Raw genomic sequence first — 23,305 nt, 5'->3', positions numbered from 1 at the left:
GGACAGCCCCGCGGCGCCTCCCTCTGCGCCCCCGCCCCCCGCCCCCTGCGCCCCCGCCCCCCGCGCCGGGCCGGGAGCTGCCGCCTCCTCCGAGGGGGGCCCCCCCGAGACTGCGCCCCCTTCCTGCGAGCGCCCGCCGGTGCGCCCCTCCGCGGCCCTGCGTCCCCCGGCGCCCGGCGTCCGTTTGGCAGCTCCGGCGCCTCCCCGCGACCCCCGCTCGCGCCCCGGCGCCCCTCCCGCTGGCCGCGGGGGGCGACCGGCCTGGCCCGGCTTCTGGCCGCGCGCCCCGGCCGCCCCTTTGCCCTTCGGCGTCGCCAGGCGGCTGCGGGCCGCCCCCGCTGTTTCCAGGGGCGCAGGGCAGCGCCCGGCCTCGCTGGGGGCGTCTCCTCACCCGCTGGCCGTGTCGGGGCACAGAGCTGTGCTGTGGCCCGGGCCCGCCCGCCTCACTTGCAGCACCCCAGAGGGGCGCCCTGGGTGAACCCAGACTCCGGGGCCAGGCTGCGGCCTGTGCGCCCCTCCGGCCCCGCCGGCAGAAGAGCCACCCCCCTGGGCAAGGAGCAGAGGTCGGAGCTGCCGGCTCCTGCCTGGTGATGGCTGGGAGCGCACCGGGAGGTGTCCCCGGAGGCCCCAGGAAAACAGGATTCTGGTCCCAGCGCAGCATCCAACTTGCTGAGCCACCTGTTGCCGGTTTTTCCTGCCCCGCCCCCCATGGACCTTAGTTTCTGGGTGATGGTGGAGTTCCTGCAGCTCCTGCGTGTAGGGGGAGGGCACGCGTGCACACACACACACACACACACACACACACACACACCCCGGAGTCAGCAGGGCCCAGGAAGCGCCCGGGAGCCAGCAGCCCGGTGGGAAGCTGCTGTGCAAGGAGCTGGTAAGGAAGAGCGAGCATCCCCTGGGCCGTCTCAGACAGCCTGGCACGCGTCCACGGCGCAGCGTGGTACCAGCCTGTGCCCTGGGACTGGCTTCCCCGCTGCCCCAGGAGCTTGCCCTGGGTGTGGCTATTAATAGAGGAGGAAGCCGCCCTGGCCTTGGATTTGATAAATAGATAAGCCGAGAGCAGTGCGGTGGAGTCAGCACTCCTGCAGGGGGTCCCAAGGTTGCCCTTGAGGCTGCACCCCACGGCTGGCCTGTCTGCACATGGGCCTCCCTCTGCCAAAAGCAGCAGGTAGGTGTGCAGATGGACTTTCTGACCAAAAAAAAAAAAGTGTCCCTGCATCGAATCTGGGGGAACCGGCCACAGGAGGCCCCTGGTCAACTGGACTCTAGTTATTTTTCTTTCTTGACTGTTCCTCTAAATGCAAAATCCCTCAAAGCAAAGCCCGCCATGGCAGAATGAGAGAACTTTCTAAGCAGGAGGTCGCGGCCCATCTCCCTTGGCGACTCATCCCAGAGTCACCTCGATTTTCTCAACCTGATTCCTGTTTGTGGTATTTTGCCAACCACACCACCCGCCACGGCCTCAGGCCTCAGTTTTCACTGCCTCTTCCCCCCATCATGCACATGCAGCTCTGGGAGATTCTATTTCTGCAAATGTTTCTCCGTCCCGTGGCCTCCTGGCCATGCCCCCACCTCAGCTCACTTGAGACCCCGGCCTGCCCCCACAGCTTGTGAGGGAGCTGGAGCCCCCGCCCTTCCTGCCACACCTTAGGCACCCCCCCCCCCCGCCTGCCTGCTCTGGGCTCTGGGCTCTGGCGGTGCCACCGCGTGTTCTGGGCCACGCGGCCATGTTCAATTGCCCCTGGGCCTTGTTCCTGCCTCTCTGAGCAGGAGAGACGCTGCCCCCACCTCTCCCACCTGCTGTCTGTCTCCTGCTTCCCGTTTCTCTTCTCTGTCACAGCCCACTTCTCTGAGCTCATTGAGATCTTCATTCATTTACCTGAAGCGAGAGCCGACAGCTCCCTCGCTAAACAAGACGACTGCTGCTGCCCCGCTGCCTCGCTGAGGGGTGACTCGCCAGTGGCCGTTAGTCCTGACTCGGGAGACCCATGACGTCCTCCCTGCTCGCTCCCTGGGAGCGGAGGTCGGTCCTCCTACCAGCCCCGTCAGGACGCCCCGTGCTTCCCCTGTACATGTGGCAGGGTTGGGGGTCCTGCCTGGAGCCTGGCCCGGGCCCGCCGCCACACAGAGAGGATGTGGGACGCAGCTTTCCCCGGCCCCCAGAGCCGTCGTGCCACAGGCGGCCACACCCTCAGGTCTGGGGCTCTGTGTCCATCAGCGCAGTGGAGTGGAGCCGGCCTGGGAGCAGGTGCGCCTGCACAGGAGCAGGTGCGCCGGCCTGAGCCTGCAGTGGACACTTGGGGCTCATCATTGCTCCCACCACGTCCCCCCCTGCTTGGACGTGACCCCGCGCCAGGCCCCAGGGCCCCACCCACACCCATAGGGCTGGTGTATCCGTGGCCTCTGGCTCCCGTGACACGGAGCACCTGGGGCCAGGTGAGGCTGGGATGAGGACGTGAAGGTCATGGCCATGAGAATGGGCATTTATAGGGCTCATGCGCCCTTCACCCCGCCATGTCCGGAGGCTCTCCTCTCCCATGCCCGTGTGCCAGCGCCATCAGGCACTGGGCTCTGTACCTGTGTGAAGATCAACAGGCCTGGCAGGCGGTTGCCTTCCAAGCACAGAGGTGCCAGGTTGACACAATGGGGACCTGTGCTTTCTCCTGGGACGTGTCATTTGGGTGGGTTTTCTAAGTGGGGGTTTCGACCTCAGCACCAGCCGCATTTGGTCCGAGTCATTCTTTGTGGTGCGGGCCTGGCCTCCACCCACTGGGTGCCAGGAGCAGCTCTAACCAGTTCACTCAATCTAGAATGTCCCCCAGTGTTGCTGGGGGAGACACAGTCACCCCCAGTTGAAGCCTCTGCTGCATGGGCAGCTCGGGCTCTGATTCCCTTACACAGGGTGGGGCCAATCCCAGGACAGTGGGGTGTGTGAGGTGTGGGGGTACCCTCCGCCTAGATGGCAGGGCTGGGCAGGCCCAGGTTGCTCCGGGGAGGCGGCAGCCTGCAGTGTGCATGGGCGGGGCCAGCGCTGCCACCTGCTCCCTCCTGTGTGTCCCCTTGGGGACTGACGACGGTGACGTCACTCCTTCGGGGCTATCGCAAGATCAGCACTCAAGAAATGTGACCCTCGATGATGATGACGTTTCATCAAGGTCTGGCCACCGGGGCAACTCGATCCCTCACTCCCCTGAGCACAGAGAACAGCTGGCCAGCCCCCCCCCCCCCAGATGCCTGACGCAGGCATTTTTAAAATAAAGGGCAGTTGATCCCCCATCCAGAGACAGACGAGGTGGGGCTTCTCATGGTGCAAAGCTGACTCAGAACCACCCCCTGCCCCATGATGTTTCTGGCAACATCACTGGGTGAGCCGCGAGGCTGGCTCCAGGCCGCTGCCCTCCTGGCCCCGTGGGCCGCCCTGCACTGGCTCCGCAGCTGACCGCAGCCAGGGTCAGGAGAGAGTGGCCGGGCACCGGTCCCCCCCTCGCCAACTCCGTGACGCAGGCCAGCGCCCACACCTCTCCGGAGCCTGCCCCCTCCTCCTTGGGGTGGGGTAACCAGAGGACAAACCTTCCAGGGGCTTTTTAAAAGAATCACCTGCGGTTACACGGAAACTCTTAGCGCAGCTCTGTGATAAGCGCGAACTGTCTGCACATTATTATTAATTTCATGTTACAAGAGTTGAGATAATAGGAAACCCCCCCACCCCCGGCAGTGGATCCCCCCTCATTTCATCCCCCTACTCTCACCCTGTGGAGGCAAACATGGTCCTGGGGGCTGCTTGCAAGGACATTTGAAAATGGACAGACTTTCTTTTCCTGAGCTGGGCCACAGGGGAAGTTCTATAAGGAGAAAGGGAAGCCCCTTTCCTGCACCCCCGGGTCTTCCTGAGGCTTGTCAAGGTGAATGACTGTCGGGAAGGTGTGGAGAAGCCAGACCTGAGGGGACACGCAGGGTCAGGCTGGCAGGCCCTGGGGGCCCTGAGGTGGGGTCACCGGGACATGTTCTGGGTGTGTGAGACCAGGGCCCCCCTCGGGTATGAGCGGGGTGCCTGCCCTCCCGCCAAGGGGCTAGCGATTTGTGTGGGGTGGGGGCAGGGGCAGGCCCCTTTGCTCCCCCAGTGCTTCTCACTCTTGGACAACCTGATTGGCACCAGAGGTGGGGCGGGAGGGCTGGTGGGGCGGGCGCCTCCTAGGCGGGCCTTCTAGGCGGACGTTTCCTCTCGACTGTCCGTGTTCCCTTCATCATCTTCCTCCACTTCTTCTGTGTCCAGATGCTGCTGCAACTGCCGAGAAAAGACAGTGGTGGGGGGCAGGCCTCCCCCGCACCCAGTGTTAACGCCGAGGCCTGCGTTGGCTGGCGCCCAGGAGACCGAGGCGGCAGCCCCGCGCCACCAGGGCCCTGTGAGTGCCCAGGGCGGTGGGCCCCAGACCGACAGGTTAGGCCCAGCTGGTGAGGCTGCTCACTCAGGTCCCGGGGTGGGTCAGCCAGCAGGCCGTGGCTCCCCCCAGCCCCCCGTCCCTGCCAGCTCAGGGTCCCTACGATCTTATTCTTCAAGGCCTCGGTCTCCTTCCTCTTCAGCTCGGCGAAGATGACTTCGAAGAACTCCTCCTCGGCCTTGGCGACCAGCTCCTCCATGTTCAGAGGGGACTCGTCCTCCCGCGTCACGTCCTCCCGGCCCTCGGCCTTGTCCTTCTCCTTCTCCTTCAGCCGCATCTCTCGGTGTCTCGCCTCCAGGATCTTCTCCCGCCGGGTCTCACGCTCGAACATCTGGGGTGCACAGAGACAGGGAGCCCGTGGGGAGGGGGTGGGCAGCCACAGGGTTGGAGGGGGGGGGGGTCTTCTCCTGAGCTTTGCTGGCTCTGCTGAAAGCAGCACCGCAGAGGTCTACACCCACAGGGTCTATACTGGGGCTCAGGGAAGGGTGTGGAGGTGGGAGCAGGGACCCCAAGTGACCCCCTTCTGAGAAAGCCAGGTGATTAAATTCTGAGCTGACAGGGTGGCAGGTGACTGCTAACCCCTTGTTTAAGCAGCCTGCCTCTCAGACCCTCCCAAGGCGCCCTGTCTGGAAACCTACACCCCAACGAGCAATTGTTCCACTATTTCCTGGAAGAGGGGGACAGTCAGGGGCCCCCCACATGCACAGATGATGAAAGAACTTGACCCAGAGTGACCAGGGCCTCATCAGCAACTATGCACCCCCCACCCCCTGCCCTCCCCGCCCCCCCCGCCCCTGTGGAGACTTGAGATGCTCACGAGACCCGCAGCAGACGTGGCACCAGGAACCTGCCCAGCGTGGTCCACCTGGGAGTCTGCTCCCCTCTGCTCTGCCACAGTAGACCCCCCCTCAAAAGCCCTTGGGGGAGCCAGCCCGGAAGCTTCCCATTCAGTGTCTGAGCACAAGCCTAGCAAAGCCGGGTCTGGACGCCATCATGCCTTCTTTTACCAGGAGCAGAACCTCTGAAGAGACCCTCAGGTATGAAAAGCCTCTCAGGGGCTCCAAGAAGGCAGACAGCCGCCTGAGAGAGCCCTGGAGTCGAGCCGGGAAGGCCCAGGGCCCAGTGGAGGCCCAACCAGCTATGAGGCGGGGCCGCAATCACAGGTGGACCCAGGGCCTCCCCGTGTCTCGGTATCCAGTGATCTCGGGGCCACAGCGTTCCCCACCCCTGGGGGCTGTACTGACAGCTCTCAGCCCCCCATGACTGTCCCCGGGGCAGTCCCCTCCATGTCTTCTCCACGGGCCTTCTGCTAAGCCAGGGACTGGGAGCTGGGCGCTGCCCGGCAACACTCACAGAAGAAGCCGTGTTCTTCTCGTTCCTCTGCAGCGTGGAGAGCCCGCTTGAGACCTCCAGCAGCGTGGTCGTCCCCAGCTGGGAGCCACAGGCGATGAGACACCCATTGTCCTGCACCCGGAGGCAGAAGAGGGCCTCGTCACACACCTGCAGGAGGCCGGGCAGACTCAGTGAGCGGGAGAGAGGAGCAAAGTGTGTGTGAGTCCCTGGCCTGGTGAGGCTTCCCCAGGTGGCTCTGTCCAGGTGTCCTGTGACTCCCCCTGACCCCCAGGATGAAGCTCTGATTCTGGGACTAGCCCTTGAGACCCTAGACCCCCAGCTTTACCCCACCCCACTCCACCCTGCTGCACCCACCCCTTGAGTCCAGCCTCATGCACCTGCAGTTTCCCAAACTCCAGCCAGTAGGCTCGGCCTGGCTACGCTGATACGCTGATGTGCTATCAGCATATCAGGCCTGGGAGGCCGGGGGTGGGGGGTGGGAGGTGGAATGGGTGAGGCATCTGGGTTTTGTTTTTGTATTTACTATCCCCCAGGTGAGTCCACTTGGCTACCAGGGCCTGCGGGCCTAGAAGCAAGGAGAGGATGTGTGGAGGACATGACCTTCAGGCTGAGGGCCGGGTCACACTGTTTGAACACATAGTCCCAGATGTCCAGGGTCCCATCCATCTTGGTCGTGAAGAAAACAGCCGGCCTCACGGGGCTCCAGGCGGCATCGGTGAGGTACGCCATGTGGTACCTGTGTGGAGTTGGTCCACGGGTCAGGGCCACTGTGGTGGGGAGGCTGCTAGGCCACATCCATTGCAGGGGGATGGTCTTCCCGTGCCTGCCGTCCAGCTGTGCCAGCCTCGCCTCCCGCTGCTGACAGGAGGCCCCTGAAGGGACCTGGGCTTGTCCCCCATGGACTGACCACCAGTGCTTCCCCACAGCCAACTCCAGGGAACAGGCACGGGCTGGGGGACCTGGGCCCAGCCCCCCAGCCATGGGACTCCCTGAGAGGAGCCAGGAAGGGTGTGTTGAGATTAGCGCTGCGCTGCCTGCATGATTGAATTTACATTCTCAAGGATTTCCACAGGAAAGAATGAAGCTGGACTGCATCTTACACCATACACAAAATCCAAAACCAAATGGGCTGAAGACTTGAAAGCATGAGCGGAATGTGTCAAAGTCCTAGGAGGAAACAGGGGAAACTCCGCGCCCAAGTCTTGGCAGTGAACATCTGGATTTCACGCCAAAAGCACAGGCAGCGAAGGCAAGAATCAACGCGTGAGAGGACATGAGACCACAAGCGCCCTCCCAGCGCGGGAGCAGCCGAGGCAAGGCAGGCACAGCCCAGGGGGCCGGCGCAAGTCTGCAAGTCGCATAAAGGGTTAATGTCGAGGACATACAAGGAATGGATACCACCCAACAGAGAAAAAAGCATTTAAAAATGGGCCAAGGGCCCAACAGACATTTCTTCAAAGAAGACACAGAAATGGCCAATAGAGACAGGGCAGATGCCCAGCGTTGCTCGTCATCAGGGTAACGCAAATCAAAACCACACTGAGCTCTCGCGGCCACCTTGCATCTGCTTACGAGGCCTTCACAAATTTAAAAAAAAAAAGAAGAAGAAGAAGCTGCCCGCAGCCTCTGCAGTGCCGGTTCGATCCCCGGCTGCTCCCCGGCCACCGAAGGAAGGTCCCACATGGCGCGCAGACCTCTCCTGCCGCCTGCTGCTCCCCTCAGCAGTGTACTTCGTCAGTCTGCCTGTTGTGTTCCCCGCTCTGGCTCTGGTGAATTCTCTCACCCTCCAACGCTTCTGACTGTACCCAGTGCATGTATGAATGAATGAATGAATGAATGAATAAATAGAAAATTGATAAAGGAAAAGGAGAGTGGGTGAGGGCCCCTAGAAAGGAACCCTCGTGTTCTGTCAGTGAGATGGTAAACTGAGGCAGCCACTATGGAGAACAGTATGGAGGTTACTGAAAAATTAAAAACAGAAGCCCCAAGTGATTCAGCGATCCCACCTCTGGGTATTATCCAGAAGAACTGAAATCAGGATCTTGAAGGGCCCCCCCCCTTGCCACCCACCCCCCACCCCTCAGCCAAGCTGCAGGCAGCCTGCCTGTCCGTCAGCATCTGGACAGATGGCACACGGGCTTCTCTGACCCCACTCCGGCGCTCACAGCTGCTCACAGCCCCCTCGCTACTCCGCCTGCCTGGTGGTCATGGGGGTGTCCTCAGGCAGGACCCATAGCCCAGATTCTGGGCTCCTCCCAGCTGCGAGAGTTGGCTCCCCATTGCTCTGCTCCCTCCCATAGCAAGGAGGGGGCGAGCCCAGCATGGCCACCTACGAGGGGAGGGGAATGAACGCCCCCAGGCTGTGGGGCTGGCCACTAAGCTGGGCACACCGAGCGTGTTCTTGGCATGGCTGGGTCATGCCAGTGCCCAGCTCACACGCGGGGTTTGTGGGGGGCGTCTCCTCCATTTTAGGGACAGACACACGGAGGCTCAGGGTGCCCCCACCCTCATTTGCCCCGTACTTGGTCCACATGATGGACGACTCCCGGCTGTCCTCCGACCAAATGCGGGCGGTCCAGTCGCCGACGGTCAGGAAGTTCTTGGGGTAGAAGGGGTTCCTCTGGAGGGCGTAGATGGGGCCGTGGTGGCCCGAGAAGGTGCACACGATCTTCTCCGCCTGCGTCTTGGCCTTGCGGTTGCAGGAGACCACGATACCCTGCTCGGTGCCCACCATGAACTTGGTTGGCTGCAGAGGGGGTGAGCAGGAAGGAAGGAAGACTCCAGGACACGGCAGCTCAGGGCTTGGCTGGCCGCGCGAGTGGCCGCTGGTGGGGGAGGGGGCTTCCGAAGGTGCTGGGAGGGCCTTGGGTGTGAGCCTCTCTCAGGCTGTGCCCACCTAGAAGTGGCCCTCACCCTTACAGCCCCTTCAGAGCCCACCCTTCTTTGGAACCTGGCCGAGGAGCCCACCCTCAGGGGTGCCCGAGTCCCATCACTGCCCACTGCATGCAGCACATTGCACCCAGTAGGCATTTTGCCACAAAATCTGGGAATGTCTGTTTACAGATAAAGTCAATAAGCCCTGAGAAGAGACACTGGGTGACCCAGGTCACTCAGAAGCCTGGGCAGAGCCTGGGGTGGCACTGTAGAGCACTGTCTGGGGGACGTCCCTGCCCCGCCGTCCCCGAGGATACAGAGCAGGTCACTACCCAGCACGCAGGAACCCACGGACCGCTGGTGATGTGATTGCACCCCCACCAGCCTGGGAGGTCCTCAAGGGAAGAATCTGGTCTAACTTTGAGCTGTGCTCCCCATGGCACCCACAGTGCAATTGTAGATCGCAGAACAGAATTGCCTCCTGCCTCAGGCTGGCCCCAGCCCTCTGCCCGCAGCCTCCCCCATCACCCCAAGTCTGCCTCACTCACTGCTGCACACCTCACCCTTCAGGCCAGACTAGACGCTCTATGTGGCAGCCCCAGCCTTTAGGATGCTGTGTCCTCAGGCCCCGAAAGGAAGAATAGGGGTGCTGCTTGGGGGAGGGCGGGACACCCACATCCCCCTGGTGATAGATCCACCCCTGGGCGATAGATCCACCCTGCAGCTCCAGCTCAAGAGTCCCAGGGAAGTAAGTCAGTAAGTCACGAGGGATCCTGCCAGCTCGTCCCGGAGGCCAGCACCCCAGACTGGGGAACCGCCCCTCACGCCTCTGGTCTCAGGCTTGGCATGTCGGGGTGGAGGTCTGGCCTTGGAGTCAGAGGCGCCGCCCCTCGATGGTGTGTTCTAGAACATGTGACTTAGCCTCACGGAGGCATGCTTTGGCAACCGGGTGTCGGAGCAGTAATGTTACTTCACTGGGTAGTGTTGGGCCATCGCACAAGCTCAGCCGGTAAGGTAGGCAGGAGCGGCCTCCCGTGGGCATGGCTGCCAGGCATGGCGGTGGGGTGGTGGCAGGGACCCCTGATTCTAGGACAGAACATTTTTTCTGAGTCCTCTCCACCTCGACCTCTATGCCCAGGGTTGGAAATCAGTCAGATTGTCTTCGACCTCATCCCAGCAGCTGTCGCCCAAGGCTGAGGGCTCCCCGGGGCAGGGGTGAGGCCAGAGCACCCCCACCTCCCAGGGGCCTAGGAGTGTCACAGGCCCAGAGGCAGACCAGCCACGTCCCAAGCGGGGAGCAGGGGGGCTGAGAGCTAACTGAGGCACCACCTCAGGCCAGGAGCCTCCTAGGAACGATTTTTGGTTTTGTGTTGTTTTTTCTTTTGCTTTGGAGGAAGCCTTCATTTGCTGCTTCTAGAAGCTTCCCTCCTCTGACACATTCACACTACGGCTCCACTTTGATAGTCACATGCCTTCACTGTTCCTTCTTGGCTGCTGCGCCATGATTATCCCTGTGCTCTGCTTTTCCAAGGTGCCGCTCGGGGCAGGGTCTGGCGTCCCCGAAGCTGGGTCGGGCAGACCTCTCCTATCGAGGGGCTCTCCTATGGAGGGGCTCTTCTGGGATTCCTGCCCTGGGGGGAGCTTGCTTTCCCTTAACCCAGCCACCAGCCTGGTGGCAACCTTGGGAAGGAGCCGGGCTTCCTTCCTCAAAGGCTCTGCTGCCCCCTGCCGGGACACTGCTGTAAAGCCTGCGCGCATCGGAGCTGCCCGTGGCGGGCATGGCCCTCCCGTGTCTTGTAAGCAGCGGGCAGCAGGCAGCCCCAGCACACTAGCCCCAGCCTGACCTCGGCTCCTGCCGGCCGGCAATGAAAGTCAGGGAAGACAGGAGACGGGCACCCACCAAAGTAGACTCGAACTCCAGAGAGATGGCCCCCAGGGCATTTTCCAGCTGCTCCTTCCTGGTGATGTCCAGAATCACCACCTCGGTGGGCTCGCTCAGCTTTCGGATGTCCCACCACATGACCTGCAGGAGGAGGGGTGATAAGGACTGAGGCCCCGGGGTTCGCCTGGCCTTCTCCTCCCCAGCCCCTTCACCTTAGTGGGCCAGAAGCCCTGGGCCTGAAATGGGGGTGTGAAGGGGCCGTCATATGTACCCCGTAATCTATTTACAAATAGGCACTTCGCCACATTTTTTATAACAACAAATGAGAAAAAATCCATTTAAAGAAATTGTGGCATGCCTGCACGACGCAGCCCGTAACAGGGCGCCCTTTATGCAATGCCAACTGTCTCCCGGACTTGCTAATGGAAACGTCGAGATCAATGTGCAGGGCTGCCAAGAGATCAGGAGAGACCGTTGCTTCCGTGTGCGGAGACGCCCTGACGGCAGACTCAAGAAACGCTGTGGATGGGCGCCCGCCAGGAGGGGCCTAGGAAGCTTGTGGGCCTCCGCGTTGCCCCTCTGTCCGGTGCCCCTGGATAGGAACTATTCACTGTGCCCCCACCATGCCCCTCGAGCGCCGGCTGCTGAGTACCTGCCCGTCTGTGGACGCGGAGAAGCACTCGGTGCCGGTCTTGGACTGCAGCCAGATGGTGCCGTACACCGGGTCGCGGTGGCTGAACTCAATGGTGGACAGCTCGGCCACCAGGCTGCCTTTCCTGGTGTCCCAACAGGCTGGTGGGATGAAAATAAGGAGGAGCCGAAGGGGGCACAGGCGTCCCCCTGGGGAGAGGGTGCTGCTCCTCTCTGATAGGCAGGGATGTGGTTTTTTAGCATCGGAGCTAGGTTCAAACCAGCCCAAGTTTCCTATCAGCCCCAGGGCCAGCGGGAAGATGCCCAGAGAGCACACGTCACTAATTCCTGTGTCCTGCCCACCTGCCAGCCCTGGGGGAGCCGCTGCGGTGGCACAGGCAGGGCACTTGCTGGTGCGCAGTGCTGTGGCTGCTACGGTGGTTGAGGCCCTGGGGGTGGTCCGGGAAGGCTTCCTGGAGGCAGTGAGGGGGAACTAAGGGTGATGATGAGCCCAGCATTGTGAGGCAGGCCGAGAAAGCCTCCATCACAGGCAGAAGCAGGTGAAAATGCTCCCAGAAGTAAGAGCACTTAGGCAAATCTCTCCTGCTGATAACGCCCTCTTTCACCTGCCTCTGATGGGAAAGTCACAGAGGAAGTTTTACCCTTTGCTCCAACCTATTATCAGTGCTTTGCCTCTTCTGCTTTAACAGTGAAGACTCAGAGCTTATCTGCTCTTGTTCAGATAGAATGTTTTTTTTTTTCAATTCCCTGTGAGTGACAGCAAGGCCCCACCGGGGGCTATTTCTAGAAAAGCTGATCTGTAAAGCAACAAAAATACTCAAAAGTCTTGATTTAAGGATCTCAGTCTGCAGCCTGGTCCAGACATGGGTTTCCTCAGCTCAGCTCACTCTGCTTGGACACAGCAGTGCTCCCCGCGGGGCCCCCCTGCAGGCAGCGCCCAGCCTGGCGTGAAAGTCCCCTGGAGGGGTCGTGTGGGTAATGCAGGCCCCGGGATCCGGAATAAACCGTGGCAAAGTGGCTCTGCTTTAGCCCTTTAGGCCCTGGCACCCAGAGCACTTGGCAGGGAGGTTTGTGGGAACCCACGTCTGTTCCATAACCTGGCAGTTACCCCAGGGGAGATAGTAAATCTAGAAGGGAAACCAGAGCAGGCTGACCACGGGGAGTTTCTGAGAAGTTTCTCAGCCATGTGGCTCCTCTCCCGAAGGACAGGGAGTAAGAGCGTGGGAAGGTAGGAGGGCCAGAGTCCTTTGCATGTCCAAGGTCAAATCCGACCTGGGGGTGAGAGAGGAGGGTGAGGGTCCATGGACATGGTGGGGGTGGGGTGGCGGGGGGGGCCACCTGGGCATTTTCTTTCCGAACACACTAGAGATCTCAAAATCAGGTTTTTGGGTCTGCGCCAGCAAAAGTGGCCGAGAAGGGGCCTCTGAAGGAGATTGTCAGAGTCTACTTTTTCACACCTGGAAATTAGCCAAAGGCTTACAGCAACCAGGAGAGGGGTTATTCGAGAAAAGCAGCCGAGTCTTGGTCAGTGCGGGGAGTTCTGTTGCATTTGAACTGGCCCTACTTACAAGCCCACACTCCCCAGTTCCCTGGTAGCCTTGAAAACCCATCACGTTCCTGGTGAAAACCACTAGCAGCCAGAGGAGGGGCCTGGAGCTCTTTCCATGTCTCATGTCAAAGAACTGTTGTGACTTGACCTGGGCAGGGGGCCTGGAGTCCCACTTGCTAGGTTGTCTCTACCGACTGACCTGGAGCTTGCCCAGCAAAAAAGTCTTTTCACGGAGTTCCCTGGTGCCCGCCCTTGACGGAGAGCCTGGACCTGGCAGGTGGGAGCTGCCTCGGAGTCCCCTGGGAGATCACAGGAACTGGTGCGCCCCTGGCTGAGCATCCAGGTCTCTCCTTACCGATCTGCCCGTTGTAGCAGCCTCCCAGGAGCACGTGGGAGTCCTTAGGGTTGTACTCCAAGGTGACCAGAGGAGAAGACGGCTTCAGGACAGTTTCAGGCTTATTGGGGTTTTCTGGAAAGCAGGAAAAAACAGATATAAAGATTTCTACCTACCCCATCGATCATTTGTCATCCATCCACCCATCACCATTATCCACCCATCCATCCATCCACCCATCCACCCACCCGCCCAGCCACCCACCATCTCCCCGTCCCTGGAAGGGAAGGCCAGGGTCACGCAGCTTAACCTCCTCTACAGGTGGGGAATGGCAGAAGGGGGGGCTGTGTTTGGGACCCCTCCTGTCTTTTCCAGGCTGCCCCTCTGGCGCCCGGCAGCTGGGATCTGGCCCTCTTGATCCTAGAGACTCTTCTAGTGGTTTTATTTGGGGGAACCGGGGCAGGGAGGGGGTGATTGCATTTGCAGTGCACTCCCCGGATCTGGTATGAAATGAGGCCCTGACACAGAGTCAGCTCTCCCCGACTCCTCCAGGGCACTTTCCCCTTCTGTGCTTGAACCATGGGGGAGCCCATGCCCAGGAGTGACCGTAGGGACCTGCTGAGCCGCTCAGGCTGGAATGAGCTGTGCTGTGGGTTCGGCACCAACACCGACTAGTAACGGCTGACGCTTGTTGTCACAGCGGCCACAGGGAAGGGACGTGTGGGAGCATGAAGCCACCTGTGCCAGCCGCCTGCCAGGCTGTCAGAGGGAGCCTCGTGTCAACAGCGGCCTGTGGATCAAGCCACACAGTCTGGCCTCCTGATGAAGACTGCTGGGCCGTCAGGGAGCCTGTGGGAGTGCCGCCATTCACAGCACGGTGGGGCGTTCCAGGGAATATTCAGAAAAACTAGCGACACTAGTGAGGCTGCTGAGGTGAGGAGAGAGGAGGGAGGGAGGGAGGGAGGGTCTAGGGGTGTAAGGGATGGGGTGGGAAGAAGCCTGTTCCCGTGTTATCAAATGAGCTTATATATGCAAATTGTTGAGAGCAGGGTCGGGCCTATGTAAGTCAGCCTGTGTGTTCTGTTCCCCACCCTGTCTCTGGTGAATCCTCTCAGCACCACCCCCATCTCTGGCCTGTACCCCAGCTCTGGTATGCCTAAATAAATAAATCTTAAAAAAAAAAAAAAAAAAAAAAAGGCTGTGCTCCCAAGTGGACGCACTGCCCCCTGCTGGCCACAGATTCAGAACCAGCATCAGGAAAGCAGGACAAAAGTGAGTCCAGTCCCGCCCCCCGAGTCCCTTCTTAGGTGGCTGGGGACCCTTAGGAGGCCAGGCGGAGGCGCTCTGGAAATGAAGCGAGCTTCCTGCACTGCACCCGGGAAGAGGAGACAGTGGCTTCCTTCTGGGTCCCTGGTCCCTCCCTCCAGGGAACAGCTCTCAGTCCCCTTCCTCAGGCTCCCTCACCACCCCCGGGACCCCCAGCTTTTCTCACCCAGGTCCCAGATGTAGGATTCGTAGCTCATGCCTTCAGGTGCCCGTTGAAACTTCAAGCAAGAATAGGCCACTGCCAACTTTCGGTTGCCATCAGGGTGCCAGGAGAGGTGTGTGGCCGTCCGCTTGATTTCCTGGGGATCCCTTTAGGGAGCAGCACAACTGAAGTGCAAGGCTCCCCAAATGTCTTTCTTTTAAAGATTTATTTTATTTAATTTATGTATAAGAGAACTGGGGTGTAAGCCAGAGGTGCAGGGGTAGGGGGGTGAGAGGTTTCACCAGAGACAGATTGGGGAGCAGAACAGGTGGATCTACTGAAATACACTGCTGAGGGGAGCAGTGGGGAGACAGGGGAGGTCTGCTGTGTCATGTGGGTCACCTCCCTGGCTGGGGATCGAACTCAGGCATTTGTGATAGCATTGAGACTTAATCCCTACACCATCAGGGAGTCCCCCCCAAATGTCTTATTTCCTAAATTTCTCTTAAAATAATTTAAGTGTATTTAAGGAATATCATTCACTTAGAGAAATTCACCTAAACAGCAAAGTTTACAGGACTCCCTTAGTCGGAACACCAATCTCACCAGCCACAAATAGAAAATAAAAATGAAAATTAAAACAGTAACAACAAAATATTAAATTCCAGTCTGATAGTCTCACTTGCTGAGACTTTTGAGCCCAAGGCTTGATTTCTCATTAATATTAATAAAAGAGGAAGGATGAAACCAGCAATCAGGCTCCTTGGCATTCACCCAATTGAGCTGAAAAGGTTTTTCCTCACAAAATGTCCGCACACAAATGTCTACAGCAGCTTTATCCATGATTACCAAAGCTCAGAGCCAATCAAGATACCCTTCCCTGGGTGAATGGAGAATAAAATGCAAACATGCAATGGGATGTTTTTCAGCATTACAAAGAAATGAGCTGTCAAGTCCCAGAAAGACGCGGTGGAAACTTAATGCACGCTGCTAAGTGAAAGAAGCCAATTTGAATAGGCTGTACGAGTCCACCCACTTGCCATCTGGGAAAGGCAAATCCACAGCCACAGCAACAAGGCCAGTCACTGCCAAGGGCTCAGGGCGAGCCAGGGATAAAGAGGTGGCACACAGGGAGGGGTGTAGGGCCGGGAAACTGTTCTGTACAATACATTTGTCCAACCCCGTGAAATCTACAACACAAAGAGTAAACCCTGAAGTAAATGATGGACATTGGATATCTGCAGGCTGAATGTTGTGTCCTCCTGGAGTCATGTGTGGAAACCTAATCTCTGATGTAATGGTATTTTTTTTAAGGTTTTTTTTTTTTTTGGTAATTTTTTTTTTTTTAAAGATTTATTTATACAAGCAGAAGCTTGTACAGTCAGAAACTCGGGAGGGTGAGAGAATTCACCAGAACCAGAGCGGGGAGCAGAACAGGCAGACTGACGAAGTACACTGCTGAGGGGAGCAGCGGGCGGCAGGAGGGGTCTGCACGCTATGTGGGACCCTCGCCGGCGGCTGGGGATTGAACCGGCTCTGCAGAGGCTGCGGGCAGCTTTGCAACCCAGCGCTCAACCACTGCGCCACCGGGGAGGCCCTCTGACGTAACAGTATTAGGAGGTGGGGCCCTTGGGAGATGATTAGGCCATGAGGGTGGAGACATTGTGAGTGGAATTAGTGCCCTTTGGAAGGGCCTCAGAGAAGTTCCTTGCCATTTCTCCACTGCACAAATGGACACTCCTGAACACAGCTTTGCAATTTTGCTTAGTCTTTTCTTGGAACCTGTCCCTCCTTTCCACCACCCAGACCTGCCCCCAGTGTAGAGCCCACTTGCCCACTTGTCTGCTGGGTGCTTTATTGTTCTGCCCCTTATCAAGCCCAGTGCACAGACTTCAACCTGGGCTCAGAGTGATGGGCAAGGAGTCACTTCTGCAAGTGCTGGCCCCTGGGGCGACAGAGACCGGCCAGGCACCTGCCTTGCTATATGAGGTACCTGAAAACGTTGATGGTTTTAGCTGAAGGGGCCTCTTCCATCACCTCCACCTCATCTTGGTCATCGAAATACTCCTGGTAGATGTCAATAGCGTTGTTCTGCTTGATGCAGTGCTCCATGATCTGAGGAGGACACACAGGGGTTCTAGCAGTAAAGAGGGGTCCATTCATCATGACTAGGGCTGAGGTGGAGTCTGAGGGAGACAAGAAAGACCTAGTGGTCTTCTCCCACCCTTCCAGCCCATGCATTTTCAATGGGAGTAACATCGTACCCAAGGGGTGTGAAAATTGGTCCCTGGGGGTAAAAGGATGTTACTTTCTATGTACAAAGCACATGTGCAGCACATACCAGTATGCCTAGGGCATTAATATTTTATGGAGGCATGATTGGGGAAAAAAAAATCTAAAAAGGCTAATTGAGAAGAAGATTTATGATGGCAGAAAGGTGAGAAACAGAAGTATGATCACGCCATACACAGCACCCACTTTCTGGTTCTGCCACCCAGAATAGCCTCCCTATTATTCCAAATGTTCAACAAGGAAAAGCCCAAGGTCAAGGGCTACCTCTTCCAGGAAGCCTTCCCTGATCCTTTCAATAGGAACTGAATTCTCCCTTCTTATAAGCAAAAGGGCATGGAATCCCTTCTCTTCCATCATCTCTTTCTAAGTTATGTGTTGATATCTCTGCTTTTGTCTTTGCACGTCAGGGGATTATAAACTCTTTGGAAGCACGACATATGTGGATTTCATTTCTGCAATCTCTGTCACATCCAGCAGAGACTAGACCAGTCCAAATGTGTCAAACGAAAGACTGATTCCATTTGGAGGTTGCTGCTGGGTGGGGTTCTTTGGGGTCCTCTGTCCCAAGGGCTTCCTACCCTCAGACTCCTCCTAAAGCCTGTTCAGCCCTTGCGCCGTTCGCGCTCCCCTTTGGCCTGCTGCGGTGTTCCTGTCTGCCTGCTCCAAAAGGAGCTTCCTTATGGCACCGAGTGGCCACGGGAGCGCAGTATAGCTGGGCTTGGCATCCAGCTGGGGAGCCGGAGTGGCCGCTGGGGTGCCCCCGCGGGAGCTGCGGGAAGCCTCACCGAACCCAGCTGCATGATGGCGTTGATGTAGTTCTCGTCCTTCTCTATCTTTTTCCGGAAGCGGATTGTCTGCTCCAGCTCCAGGGGGTTCACGTCTTTGGGCCAGCCCCCCTCAATGTGGTTGACTCCCCGCGTCTCCATCTCAAACCGCTCTGTGTTGGCCTAAACAGAGAGCCTCATGAGAAGACGCCACTTGGTGTTAGCATTCATCACTTCTGCAGAATCCCGGGGCTCCCAGTCCTTGAACCCCGAGTGCTCAGGGATGACCGATGAGGTGCCTTCAGCCAAAGGCTCCAGCAAGGGATTTTCTGGTGTTCAGGTGATCACAGGCAGTCACTAAAGCATCGCCTGCGGAGCTAATGGCTTTGCAGCTGACACCAGTAGCTGTGACAAACCCAGTGCTGGTTTTACCTGAGTCTGAACGGACCGGGGATCAAGGCATAGAAACCGTCAAGAGTTGGATTAGCTTTGCCCGCAGAGAGAATGGCATTGATGTTATTTCACCCCTTCACCTTTGCCTGCTTTCCTTTTTTTCCTATTTTTAAAAGTTGTGGCAAAATAAATGTTACATAAAACTTACCACTTTTATCATTTTAAAATGCACAATAGTATGGCACTATGGGCAGCCACAACGTCGTGCAAATATCACCATTACCCAGTTCCAGAACTTTTCCATCACATCCCAGATGGTGAGGCCAGGCTTACTAAGCAGTTTCTCCCCTCTCTTTCCCTCTCGTAAGCCATCTCCTCCAAGGGTACAAGTCTTCACAGCGTGAAGCTGCTGTCAGGAGATCCTAACCTGGCGTGACCTTCGTGGCGGCCATCTTGTCTAGCTGGCCACAGGCAAAATTGCCCTGATCCCCTCGACAGCAGCTCGCCCTGGGAAAGCAAGAAACTCAATTCCTTTGACCTGAGAGTCCCCGGAACCACGCACACCAGCCTGATTGCTGAAAGTGTTTTTGCTAAATCAAGACTGATTTTCATGATAAATGAAAATTTCATAATAAGATGGTTTATCTCCTTCAGTCTAATTTTCTCTCCACAGTCCTTGCCATAATCAGGACTGAATCTGATGCTGGTTCAGACAGGGAGGTCTCTGGGAGCCTCAACAGCACCATGAGTCTTGGCTCTCTTATCTTGGGGGTCCCTCTGACCAGAACTTTCTATAGGACCATTTCCTTTTCACAAGCTGGGAAGTTGCCTGTGGATACAAATGTCTGCTCCCCCCAGAAAACTTCTCTCAGCTGTACCAAATGCTTGTACCAAACGACACAGTGAGAATGTTTGTGGTGAGCCCATGGGCCCTGGGAGAGGAACGTCTTGAGTTACATTCACCTGGCCCAGAATATTCTGGGTCTCCTGAATCTGGGCATCAAGGTGGGTCTTGGGGTGATTCTGTCCTCACACCTCCAGCACCCACAATTGTCCACTCCAACTGGCCTCCAGGTAGATGGAATCAACCAGTCCCACTTACTGCCCTGGTCACTCCCCGCTACCCATAGCCCAGACCACACTTCAGGGCCAGGCCATAAGGGTCACACCTCATGTTCTGACATGCTGACGGAGCACTGCACGCCCGTGTCCACCGGGTTCCTCTCTATGTACTGCTCGGCCAGCTCGGGGTTGGGTGGGATGTCGATGTTCAGCTCCGCCTGGCGATCTGAGAAGTTGCATTGCTTCCCAAACTCGCTGCGCTTCTTGAGGTACACATACACGATCTCCATGGCACCGGCTGCTGCAGAGCACATGGAGGGGTATGCGGTGAGGGACCCCAGCCCCAACAGCCTCGTCCAGACAGCTCCAGGTTCCCCACTGGGGAGCTTTGTCCAGAAGCTACATCTGCCTCTTTATAAAACCATTTATGACAGATGACTACATACTAAACATTATATTATCTAGTTCTTATAATTGCTTCTGATTGGGCAATAAAATCACTGTTTTGCTGTGTAGGAAACTGAAACCCAGTTACCTTGAATGCCTTGCTAAGAATCATGCAGCGTATAAGTGGTCCAGCAGGTCTGCTGGACTCCAAAACTCTTACCTTCCATGATAGAGATTTTACTGAGCTAATATGCTTATTGGGAGGCAGGAGGAAACATTGGTGGTGATGGTGTTGGACTGAATTTCTTGCTAAGCACATGTCCTCTGTCCTTCTGACCCCTGTCACATCAATAGACTCTATGGGGTCTGCATGCTTCTCCGTGGCTTAAGTGTTTGGTCATCTGATGGGGTCTGTCTAATATGAGAGGATAGAGTTGAAGCAAAGTTGTCCATTTGCTATCCACCCCCTTATACCCAGAAAGTTCCCCAGGATCTGCAAGGCTCCTGCACCTGTAAGGAGATCTAAAAAAATGCTGTTGATGAGTGGCTGGGTGTGGGGTTGGGGAAAAAACTGTATGAGAGTTTCCCCAGGGCAGGATTACCCCTACCTCACACCATACACAAAATTAACATGCCATGGATCACAGGCATAAATGTAAGAGTGGAGCTATAAAAAGTAGGGAGAAGAACCTATTGAAAATAGAAAGAAAAGGTAGACTTAGAGGAAATATTTGCAAATCATATTTCTGATAAAGAACTTGTACCCGGACTATACTGAGACCTACTGCATCCTGGGCATGGTGAGGAGCAGGCCACATGCACTGTCCCTGCACACCCACGTCAACCCCAGAATACTTGTCACAGTTCTCATTCCACACATGAGGAAACTGGTGCCTAGAGAGATTATGTACCTTGTCAAAGTCAATGTCACAGTGTAACTGAGGTTAAATGGCTAAACTGCTCGCAGAACCTAGAGCACAGAAGACAAAAGAACCTCACTGATCTTCGTATTCACCGGCACAGTTTATCTACACATGACCCAGCCTGAGAAAGCAGTACTGACTGATCCTGAGCTGAGCCCCAAGGCCGAGTGGAGCTGGGAAACTGTAAATATGAATGAGGGACTACCCAGAGGTCAGGGGCACCACAGAAATTTAAAACTCCAATTCTCTCTGCATGAACTGCCCTGAAACTAGCCAATGACCTTCAGCCCAGTCCACATTTCTTTGCCTCAGCCCGCACTTCGGTTAATAAAATTTAACTCCTTTGTTCTCAATCCTGGTTCCTAAACCTTTATAAGCTCATTCCCTTATTTAACCTTGGAGGCAGACTTCAGCTTCCTTCCTGCTCTTTGTCAACTGCTTCCCAATAAAGTTTCTTTCTTTTCTCACTCGTGGTGCACGGTATTGGCCTGTGCTCATCGTAGCTAGCCCCCTGCGTGGTATCAACAGTTTTTACGTGCAGGCAGAGCCAGGACCCAGACACGCCTGGCTCTAAAGCAGTGATTCTTAACCTTGGCTATGAGTGTAGAAATACCTCAAGGGCTTTATAAAAAGCACAGCGCTCAGCTGACACAGACTGACTAAAGCAGAATCTCACCAATAATTTTTAAAACTCCCTCGGTAATCCCCACCTGCAATCAAGCTCGAGAATTACCAGTTTAAAGTGAGGGCTCTTAATCTCTCAATCAGCATTTCTCAGATCTGAGCTGTTCGTTCAAAATATGGAGAGTCCCAGAGCCCCCTGCTGCAAATGCTGATCTGGATGTCTGGGGTGGGCCCCAGCAATCTAGGACTTCTCACAATCATCAGATGAATATCGGGACCGGCAAGCATCCAGGGTGTCGCCCCACGCCATCTCCAGGGTTGCAAGAAATCAGACCAGTGGGCTATGGCTGCTGACCTAAGATGGACGGCCAAGTGCAGGGTGACAGCTTCAAAGCATGTGCCAAGGGTGGCTTTGGCCCTGGAGGCCCTGGGGAAGGGGGAAAGGAGAATAGGGGCAAGGGTTGGGGAGTCTTGGGTGACTCCTAGGTCCCTTTGCATCCACATACATTGACGGGCATCACCCCACCTACTCCCGGACACATTTTGGCTCCTCAGACAAGGACAGGGGCTGTGACAAGAGCACCTTCAACTGAGTCTCCCCATGCGGCACATCGTTCAAGTGTAACAGGCCTGCACTTGGGAGCTCCCACAGGCCTGCCTGGCTCCGCAATTACCGGCTGTCTGCCCCCCTCCATGAAAAGATGATGGCTGCGTGCGGCAGCTTTGAGCGCACACAGGGAGGCTAAGAGCTTGAGGAAACTCCAGGAAGACAAAAATAACATCTTTAGCGCAGATCATATTTTTAACAACTTTGCTTTCCTTCTTAGAGCTTCCCAAGGCCAAGGAGCAAGAACAGAGGCATTGTTTTTATCTGGAGGCGGACAGAGGGACATTTAGAGGCTGGCTGCGTGCCGGGAAGTCAGCTCATTCACGGCCCAGGGCGGGCGCTTTCTCGCAGGCTGGCGGGCGGAGATGAGCAGGGAGGTTAGAGTGGAGGGGGCTCAGCAGGTCTCTCTCTGGCCTGGGGGTTGGGGGGGGGGCAAAGGCACAGGCTGCCGGGCAGTCTGCAAAGCTGGCCGCAGAGGGTGCAGGGCCAGCATAAGTGCCCTCTGGGGCCTGGGGCCGATCATCCACCCGCGGGAACCAGAGGCCCAGAGGCAGAACCTGCGGGGAGTCTCGGACACAGGAACACGCAGAGCTGGACACCTGCTGGTCCCAACTTGATTTCCAGCTCCCGCAGCCCCGGCCCTCAGATCACAACCTTCACCACCTGGAAAACTGCTGAGCAATGATAACTAGCAAAGCAATTCCTGGAAAGAAACTCTGTGGCTCAAAAGCACCCTCCACGCTGGGAGCGGGACTAGCGCTCTGGGGGAGCTCAGGGGAGGCCACGCCCTGCAGCCGACCTGCCGAGTGGGGAAAGCAGATCGGAACCAGCCACCCTCCCTGAGGTCCCTGGGCCAGCAGGTCTTTGCGTCAGGGACTGAGGGCTCCGGGTGGCGCCTGCAGCACAGAGGACCGGGAGGGCTGCCTTCCCTCTTTCTGAGGGACTTGGGCAGCCTCTGGCATCTGGGGACCTTACTGCCTGCCAGAGAGGCAGATACCCCTAGAACACTCCCCTGCCCCGCTGCTTCCACCAGGACAACGGCAAGCACACTGGTCAGCCTGGGGTGAGCTCAGGAAGGGTGGGGGGCAAGAGGAGTCCCCAGAACTGGAGGGTGACCCAGGTCAGAGTTTACCTGCTCACCCCACCACAAAGCCATCTCTTGGCAGGAAGACCCGGTCTTTGTATCCCTTGCCCCCCGCCCCATCCTCAGCGCCTCGCACAGCCAAGGAGCCTCTACTCCCTTGGTGGCATGGGGGTGCCAATGTGACTCCCGCCATCTCCCAGGGCTCACCTGCAGGGCTTGCTTCCACCATTTCAGCTCCCTTTAGAAGCCGCCCCCCTCCCGTCCCCCAATCTCCCTCCAGGACACAGGTGCTCCGGGTCTGACAGGAGTAGGAGGTGCAGGAGGCAAGGTGTTTGGAACTTGGAGGTCCTGCGCCTGGGGGGGCTGGGAGTGAAGACTCTTGGGGGACGCTGGGTGCCTGGCCTGGTACCCACTATCCTGCAGAACTATCCCGGAGGACGCCCCCACGGGGAGTTTCTTGCGGGTGATTATTACCCTCGGGGGCTCGCCCCTTCTCTCTCCACGCTCCTCTTCAGCCGCGGCCGTCCCCGGGCGCCCGCCCTTAACCTGGGTCGGCTCCTCCTGCCGCCGGGTCGCGGGAGAAGCGGCCGGCCCGGGAGTGGCCTTCGTC

General features: G+C 57.5%; 1 protein-coding gene across 1 annotated transcript; it reads right to left on the bottom strand.

The window, feature by feature from the left end:
- Window positions 1–3,736: 3,736 nt before the first annotated feature.
- DNAI2 (dynein axonemal intermediate chain 2) lies at window positions 3,737–23,305 on the bottom strand. Its single transcript, XM_037493998.2, has 13 exons — window positions 23,170–23,305; window positions 19,178–19,371; window positions 17,637–17,798; window positions 16,553–16,674; window positions 14,584–14,726; window positions 13,113–13,226; window positions 11,210–11,349; window positions 10,576–10,698; window positions 8,324–8,547; window positions 6,402–6,537; window positions 5,802–5,948; window positions 4,552–4,779; window positions 3,737–4,294 (listed from the first exon to the last, which is right to left on the bottom strand). The coding sequence occupies exons 2-13, from the start codon at window positions 19,358–19,360 to the stop codon at window positions 4,214–4,216; spliced, it is 1,803 nt and encodes a 600-aa protein (XP_037349895.1). The 5' UTR covers window positions 19,361–19,371; window positions 23,170–23,305; the 3' UTR covers window positions 3,737–4,213.

This window comes from Talpa occidentalis, unplaced genomic scaffold (assembly GCF_014898055.3).
Source record: "Talpa occidentalis isolate TD23 unplaced genomic scaffold, MPIMG_talOcc4v2.1 talOcc4.7, whole genome shotgun sequence".
Classification (NCBI taxonomy): Eukaryota; Metazoa; Chordata; class Mammalia; order Eulipotyphla; family Talpidae; genus Talpa; species Talpa occidentalis.
This window is presented reverse-complemented; position numbering and strand designations above follow the sequence as displayed.